The sequence below is a fragment of the Terrapene carolina genome, unplaced genomic scaffold (genome assembly GCF_002925995.2).
Source record: "Terrapene carolina triunguis isolate 2854851 unplaced genomic scaffold, T_m_triunguis-2.0 Scaffold88, whole genome shotgun sequence".
Classification (NCBI taxonomy): domain Eukaryota; kingdom Metazoa; phylum Chordata; order Testudines; family Emydidae; genus Terrapene; species Terrapene triunguis.
The window spans coordinates 24,286,895-24,295,157 of NW_020664439.1; the positions used below are offsets into that span (position 1 = coordinate 24,286,895).

General features: G+C 39.5%; 1 protein-coding gene across 1 annotated transcript in view; it reads left to right on the forward strand.

The window, feature by feature from the left end:
- MED12L (mediator complex subunit 12L) overlaps nt 1-8,263 on the forward strand; it is a 322,140-nt gene that overhangs the window by 271,377 nt on the left and 42,500 nt on the right. Inside the window, exons 30-35 of the mRNA XM_026649916.1 lie at nt 418-529; nt 1,830-1,919; nt 3,468-3,577; nt 4,157-4,292; nt 4,681-4,842; nt 6,557-6,919. Of these exons, the coding sequence (XP_026505701.1) occupies nt 418-529; nt 1,830-1,919; nt 3,468-3,577; nt 4,157-4,292; nt 4,681-4,842; nt 6,557-6,919 (973 nt within the window). The remainder of the gene's footprint in view (nt 1-417; nt 530-1,829; nt 1,920-3,467; nt 3,578-4,156; nt 4,293-4,680; nt 4,843-6,556; nt 6,920-8,263) is intronic.

The window sequence follows — 8,263 nt, forward strand, 5'->3', positions numbered from 1 at the left end:
TAAAACTACACCTGCTGTGTGTTCATGAGAATTTTAACACGGGTTAGTTAACATGGATTAAAAATGGCTCATGTTTTCCAGAGTAAGGCTTGAGTGTCTCCTGCAAGGTGCTGTGCCTCTTCATCTCCTATTGACTGAACCAGGAGTTGAGGGGGTCAGCACCACAAATGTAGGTTCCAAGTAAAGACTTCAGGATTTGTCCCTTTATGCTTGGATTGGCCCACTTTGATACACTGTCTGCTTTACACTTTGTTTAATTTCTGGCTTGTGAGGCTGTAACTTACTAAAACAGAAACCAAGATAGATCTGAGCAGCATTTTCGTTTAGGGGAAAATTATAGGGAAGGAAGGGAATGGAGACGGGAAGTATCAAAATAACCTTACTAATTGAATCTTATGTGTTTTGCCTCTTTTAAAGCATGTCTCTTTTGAGTCAGCAACCTTTCCTTTCTTTGGTACTTACTTGCCTTAAGGGACAGGATGAGCAACGGGAAGGGCTTCTAACATCACTGCAAAATCAAGTTAATCAGGTAAAACAAACACATAATACTGAGCACCCTCCATTTGATATTTGTGCCATCAGTTTTATGTGTATCGGATCATGCAAACCTGGGAAAGTTCTAAAGGTTCAACACCCTGATTTTCAGAAATGAATCATTAAATGAAAGAAGAATCAAAGATGAAGAGAACTTTAGTTTATCCGCTCATAAGAATGAGTAAATGTTCCTTTAATAGCAATTTAAAAATAATTTTCCCCTTTGCACTGACCAATAACTTTCTTAGAGTGTTTCTAAAAATAATAGAACAAAAATGTAAGTAATCCAGGGTCTGATTTCAGACCTTTTCTGAGAAGCAATGGTAGATTGTTTTCATGACAGGGAAATCCCTCCCAGTGCTTCATGTCTCCTGAGCTTATAAAATAATAAAAACTTAGATTTTTCTGGAAAAAAGGTCTCTTTCTTGAGTAAATGCATAATTAGAAATAGATAAATTATTACCAAAAAAATTAGTATCCCCAAATTATCCCATTCCCCAAAGCAAAGCAACCCTGCAACCTTTTTTCAGGTAACTTACACACACGCCCATACACCCTCCCTGCCACTTCTACACCAGTTCCTCTGCTCCCACCAGATTCCCACGCTAGCCCTCAATATTGTAAGCTCGTGGAGGTTGAGACTGTCTTTTTATCAGTGTGTGGACAGTGCCTGGTACAATGGAGCCCTCAAACCTGTTTTCAGTCTCTAGATGCTACTGCAATACAAATTAATAATAGCAACCTTCCCCCATATTCAGATCCAGTCCCTGGCTTTGCTCCCCATCCTCATTTGATCCATTCCTTGATGCTGCTTTTCTCCATTTCTGCTACTGCTCCCTGGCCCGCCTCTTTTTTTAAAACTATTTTTATAGGTTCTCACCTAAATCCATCTAAGCTCTGACTTGCACCCTCTTCCAAGCAATCCTGTCTTTGTTGATCTGTGGTGTCCATTAGGACAGAATGGAGGAGCAGCAGCGGCTGTCTGAGTTCCATGTGTCTAGCCCATGGTGCTATGATGTTTGGGGGAAATTATACTTTTAACAGACTGGATGACAAAACTGCTTATTTTCTCTTTGAAGGAAGTGTAGTAAGATATAGCCTCACAGTCAAAGCTAACAAATAAGTATCACATCTATTATCAAGCCCAAGTTCAATAAAGACATGAAGATTAAAAGTGAGAAAATTGTTCCATAGTTCTTTGTAAATAAGAAGACCGTATCAAGAAGTGATGGGTAGAAATATTTAACAGTTAAATGGGAAAAACCTACTTTTATTCAAATGGCTGTTGTTCTTAGATCCTAAGTAACTGGAGGGAAGAACGATACCAGGATGATGTTAAAGCTAGGCAGATGATGCATGAAGCCTTACAACTACGTCTTAATTTGGTAAGAAAGATGCATGAATATATTTCCCTTCATATTTATAGTATCTAAATTTGAAAATAGCCATTGACAGAAATTAGTTTGCAGTTGATGGTAAGACGCAGAGAGATGGAGAGTAACAAAGTCTGACTGCCTGTCTATTGGGTTTTATACTGCTGCCCATCACCATGGTATCTTAGCACCTTCTACATAAAATCAAATAGCAATAGCAAAGTCCCTAGCAGATTAAACTTTTTTTTTCTTTCTCTTGTCCTTTCTTCCCTCTTTTCCTTGTTTCCCTTCCCTGCAATATCATTGGAGAATGTCACAAATGTGCTACGTTTTTTTGAAAGCTAAAAGCCATAGTCCTTACCTATTTGGTCACTATATTTTGATATAAAACAGACATTTTTTTTGGAAACACGCACTTGTCACAAGCTCAGAAAATCTCAACCATAATTAGAAGATTCAGCCACATGTGGCAGCTGCATGGCTAAATTCCAAAGTCAGCTTTGACAGTTTCTACCTAGACCGCCAACTGCTATGTAAAAGTTAATGAGACTTTGCCTAAGAGCATTTTCTTTATTTTAATGTAACTCCCAATAAATGCTGAGCACAGCAGAATAGCCAATGCTTGGAAGCAGCATGTAAATACAAAATGGGGAAGCCCCAAAATAAAACAGAACAGCTGGGTATAATCAGGCAGCAGGTTTTAGCCAAGAAAGAAGGTGCAATGCTGGGCACCTCTACAACCTACAGGTCCAGTCCTTCTCCTATTTAAGTCAATGTCACAAGTAATGTGGACTTCAGTGGGTGCATGATTGGGACTTAGGACTGTTAGTCTGCAAATAATAAGAACATTCCTTGTACAGAAAAGCCAGTGTGGAAACAGTGATCTTTAAAGCTTTAGACTTTACTGAGGAAGACTAAATTGTATCTATAGTGAGAGAAGCAACAAATAAAGATTTAATTATTAAGTATCTTCCTAGTATGTGGCTTAAGACCAGAAGTTAGAACGATCCTCCCTCCAATCTAATCTTGATGAGGAGATTTATTGACAGGGCATTGGCTATGGAGTCCCAGCTCTTCAGCAACTGGGATGTGAGGGACATGTGCTTCCCATGGAAAAGGCATCAGACTAGTTTCAGCCATTCCAATCTAACTATGAACCAGTGTTATCGGTCAAACGTGTGCTCAATGTTATCCTTCAGATCTTTCAACAGCAGCAACATTAACTATTTTTAGTCTAATTTTGGACAAAGAAAAGTGATACCCTTTAAGGATATGATTCAACACTCTTTGAAATCAGTGAGAATCTTTCCATTGACCTCAGTGGGTGTTGGATCGAGCGTTAAATTTGATATTGCTGATCTTTCATTTTTCAGCACTTTTGTGCAGTGTTGTTGTGCTGAGGCAGGGACAATCAAGTCTTTTTGCCAAAGAATTTATCAAGTTAATGTATAAATTATTCAGTAGAGAAAAAAGCCATCATCATATATAGTGTAACTAATAAATATTCAAAGATATAAACATATTATTTGAGTTCTCTCTGTTCTCTTGTTTTGCCTGTAGGTGGGTGGAATGTTTGACACTGTGCAGAGAAGCACGCAGTGGACTACAGACTGGGCACTTCTGCTGCTTCAGATAATTACTTCAGGAACTGTTGATATGCAAACCAACAAGTATGTTACTCTTATTATAATTCAATAATTCATTAATATCTATAATGCTTTGAATGAAAATCCAGATAGTCATATTTAGGTGTTTATTGTAGCTTATTGTAGTTACAGCCCTGATTTGGGGAAGCACTCCTAGGAGGGACAGCACTTAAGCAAGAATTTAAAATAAAGTACCTCCTTAAATACTGTTCTGAATAGGAATGTATTTAAGCATGTGCTTAAGTGCTTTCCTGAATCAGGTCCTATTTTTTCTAATGACCATTTATGCCGGCAATTTATGTGATGTTACAATCTACAGTGGCTCCGATTTGCAAATATTTGTGTGCACATATTTGACCATGCACTTGTATGTGTACAGGGATTGTACAAGCTCCCTGGAGTTCATGTGTATGCACAATATGCTTGAAAAATCTGGTCCCATATGCCTAAATAAGTGTCCGTAGTCTTTGCCATAATCTATTTCTGAGATGTATTGACAATCATGTTACTATAAACATAATAGAATTTTAAATGTTGAGTTAACAAGATGTGTCAGTATTGCTCTTCAAGATGCAACATAATACTTGTCTCTTTACCTCTTAGTGAATTATTCACAACTGTGCTTGATATGCTGGGTGTTCTCATCAATGGAACTTTAGCCTCTGACCTATCAAATGCATCCCAAGGGGGGTCTGAAGAGAACAAAAGGGCATACATGAATTTAGTGAAAAAGTTGAAAGTAAGTTTTGGACCTCTGATTTTTAACTGCACTCCTGTTAAATCACATTTTAGGCCCATCTTTTAATCTTATCAGTTTTATTGTCAGGGCGGTTGAAAGGAAAAGAGATTTCAGCAACAAGTGCCCTAGCAATACCCCGAAGGAGTATCGTCATACTTTTAGCCATGTTTGAGACTTTTAAATCAGCATTTCACTTAAATCCTGTTTATCTCTTCAGTGTTCTGTTCAAATAAAAAGGAAGTGCACAAGGCAATTTATAGGTGCAACAAAGGCCAAGCTAAAACACTTGATTATATTTAGTAAAAGTACAAGGAAGTGATTCATCTGGGAACTTGCTGTCTTTGAATTGTGAAAGCATTGTAACATTTTAACTTCTCTTTTTTGTTAGAAAGAGCTAGGAGACAAGTGTTCGGAAAGTATTGACAAAGTTCGCCAGTTGCTACCTTTGCCAAAACAGACGTGTGACATTATCACCTGTGAGCCAATGGGATCTTTGATTGACACCAAAGGAAACAAAATTGCAGGATTTGACTCCATAGATAAGAAACAGGCAAGAGTAAATGTTTACCTTAACATCTCAGTTTTATTATGACTTTCTCATGCATATGAAAGTCAAATAAACAGTTTGATATAATTTTTTACAGTGTCTGACTGTATCTGAAACTTATGGAAGTACTGTACTTCTGTTTTAATGTACCTTCCTTAAAAAACAGAAACAACAGCTGGTCTTTCTATACATAATCACTCTAAAAATGGTCATAATGTTACCAAGTTGAGAGGAGAAATGGATGTTCTTGGTAGATCGATAATTCTCAACCTCATGGAACAATACCTTTTAGAAAAATCTTTTTCAAGATAATTTATCTTTTACTGGTACAGGTATGCTTTAATGTCAACAGAGATAACAACATACATTTTTATTTGAGTTGTATGAAAATTCACACTCAGTGGGTGACGCTTTCTAGATTTCATTGCCAATGAAAACTCAGTCCATCCTCAAGGAACAGCTCACTGATATTTGCAAATGTTTTGAGAAGCTTGGATAGATTTGGTTTTATGTGTAAGCAATGGAAAATGCTATGGTTTTTACATAGTCTTGTGTAACTACCAAGCAAAATTCAGCAGTTTTGATTGTTTCACTTCATTTTTGATTTAATTCATTTATAAAACTGGCTGTACAAAACCCACACAAATTAAAATTGAATGAAAGGTTACTATGAACTCCTACAAACAAAAGCCCCAGAGTTTGTGATTCAGGTTCAATTACTAAGATATTTAGTTTTGAAATTTGTATTGCTTCATTTTACAATCTAGGGTCTTGACTGCCATCTGATATGCATGTTACCAAATGGAAATAATGTATACCTTGGAGGCGACTAGCAGAGTAGCTCTGAGAAAAACTGTTTCCCCACTGAGACACAATCATCTATCCTCACTAACAGCCTTTCCCAAAAAGTGAAGTGTGCTCTCACACAAGGTCTAGCCACAAGGCACATCAGACATATAACTAAAGATGGGTATACCTTTAAAAATCATTGGAGGGATTTGGTAGAGAGGTAAAGGAGCTCAATTGATTTAGTTTTCCTGAAGGGAGAGAGTGGTCTCTGCTTCTCAACGTTTGGGAAGTGCTGCTCTATAAAGCAAGTTAAATCATGCACATTTATTTCTCCTTTCAAGGAGGGTCTTTTGGGGCTGGAGTGGGCAGCTTGAGTTATCTCAGTGCTATTATGTGAAACTGGTATGTTGGAAACACATTTCTTATTCCAGACGTTTCATAAACGAACAGTGCAGACCAGTTTCCTTGGATGAGTAGTCCTCAGAAAGCTGTCGAGCTTCATGAACATTTACATACTTTTTACATATTTTAAATATATGTACTTAATGAGTGTTTTGGTCCTATGTCTTAATCTGGCGATTAATAATTTTTGTTGTTTAAAAGGTAGCTTCCTTGGAAATCAGTGCAGATAATCTGTTGCATGATAGATGAAACGTAAGAAATTTATTGGAAAATAAGCACATTTTCAAAAAATTCTGTACCGCTATTAACATACAAAACTGAAAATGTAGCTTGATTCATTCTAACAAGTGCCAGCCTTGGATGCTAGTTGAATCCCCATACAAACATGTAAATGATAGTTTTTGTGTTGAGGGGAAAAAATATCCATACAGTGGTTTTAACCATAGTACAAATTCAGGTAATTCACATTATTTTGTTGTTAAGATATCATTTTAAGAATGCTGTTTTACTTTGTATTTCGAAACAGGGTCTTCAAGTATCAACAAAACAGAAAGTGTCCTCTTGGGATTTATTTGAGGGTCATAAAAATCCTGCCCCACTCTCCTGGGCTTGGTTTGGTACAGTTCGTGTGGATAGGAAAGTGATAAAGTATGAGGAGCAGCAGCATCTTCTCCTATACCACACACATCCCAAGCCCAAGCCACGAAGCTACTACCTCGAGCCCTTATCACTTCCTCCAGAGGAGGAAGAGGAAGAGCCTACTACACCCGTTTCTCAGGAACCAGAAAGGAAATCAGCAGAGCTGTCAGATCAGGGAAAGCCTACCACAGACGAAGAGAAGAAAACAAAAGGCAGGAAAAGAAAGACAAAATCAAACTCAAGAGCAGATGTAAGTGACTAAATGTACAGCATTAAGTAACCAGGTAGTTAAAGGCTTTTTGCTGCAACGTGTGATTGTCTTCACTACCTACAGAAGTTGCTCAGCAACTTGCAAGATCAAGTGCTAAGAAGAGAGTAAATGGTAAAAAAAATTAAGCAATAAGACAAAATGTTACCAGACAAGCCTGCCTAAAGGATTGATGTATAGGAATGCACTGTGAATTAATAATACTTGAAAATTAATATGAAATCTACTGAAACATACTACAGTAGCACCTCAGAGTTATGGGCACCTCAGGAATGGAGGTTGTTCATAACTCTGAAATGTTCATAACCCTGAATAAGACTTACGGACTTCAGCCATAGGGTGGGTTGGGGCTGCAGCCACAGGATAGGCGAGGTCAGGACTCTGGGTTGGGGGCGGGAGGTGTCGGGGCTTCTGACAGTCAGGATGGCAGGGCTCTGAGCAGGAGGCTCAGGGCTTCTGGCATGCGGGAGCACCAGGGCTCAGGGCTTTAGACCTGGGGGTAACCTGGGGCTTGGGGCTTCATCCCCGCAGCTCCACTCTGGGTTTTAGCCTCATGGTGGGTAGCCTCCATTCCTGGCTTCCACCCGGGGGTGGGGGTGGAGGAACGGTTGCCAAGGTTCAGGGCTCCCCACGGCTCTGCTCTCAGTTTCAGCTAAAACTGGCACTCCCCCTGTAGCTAGAGCCCTGAGCCCCCGGCATCCCCCGCAGGGCTGAAGCCAAGAATGGAGCCTCAGGGCTGGAGCCCTGGGCCCCAGCACTCCCAAGGGTCTAAAGCACTGAGCCCTGGTGCTCCCAAGGGTCAGAAGCCATTTGGAGCCTGACCTCCCCCACCCTGCAGCTGCAGCTCCTCTTGCCTTTCCCTCCCACTCCCCCATGGCTGAAGCCCTGAGCCCCTGAGGCAGTACAGTATTTTCGGGGGTCGGGAGGGGATTGTTGTCTTGTTTTGTCTCTGCTGCGGCCTGATTGATTACTTCTGGGTCCACATGGTGTCTGATTGACCGGTAAGTATGTAACTCTGATGTTTGTATCTTTGAGGTTCTACTGTAGACTGGATCTGAATTATTCAGGCATACCCACACATGGTTGTTATTTTTTTCCCTTGCTTCATTAGAGAAGCACCTGAGTTATATTTTGGATACATTTCTAAACTTCCCAATATCAGTGTGTGTTTGGAACTTGGGCTTTGGTTGAGGCCTAGTTCATATTAAAGGGACATGGACAACTTGAAATAGGTCACTAGAATCTAATAAATGGATTAGGGTTACCATTCGTCCGGATTCCCCCGGACATGTCCGGCTTTTTGAGCTAAAAATAGCGTCCGGGGGG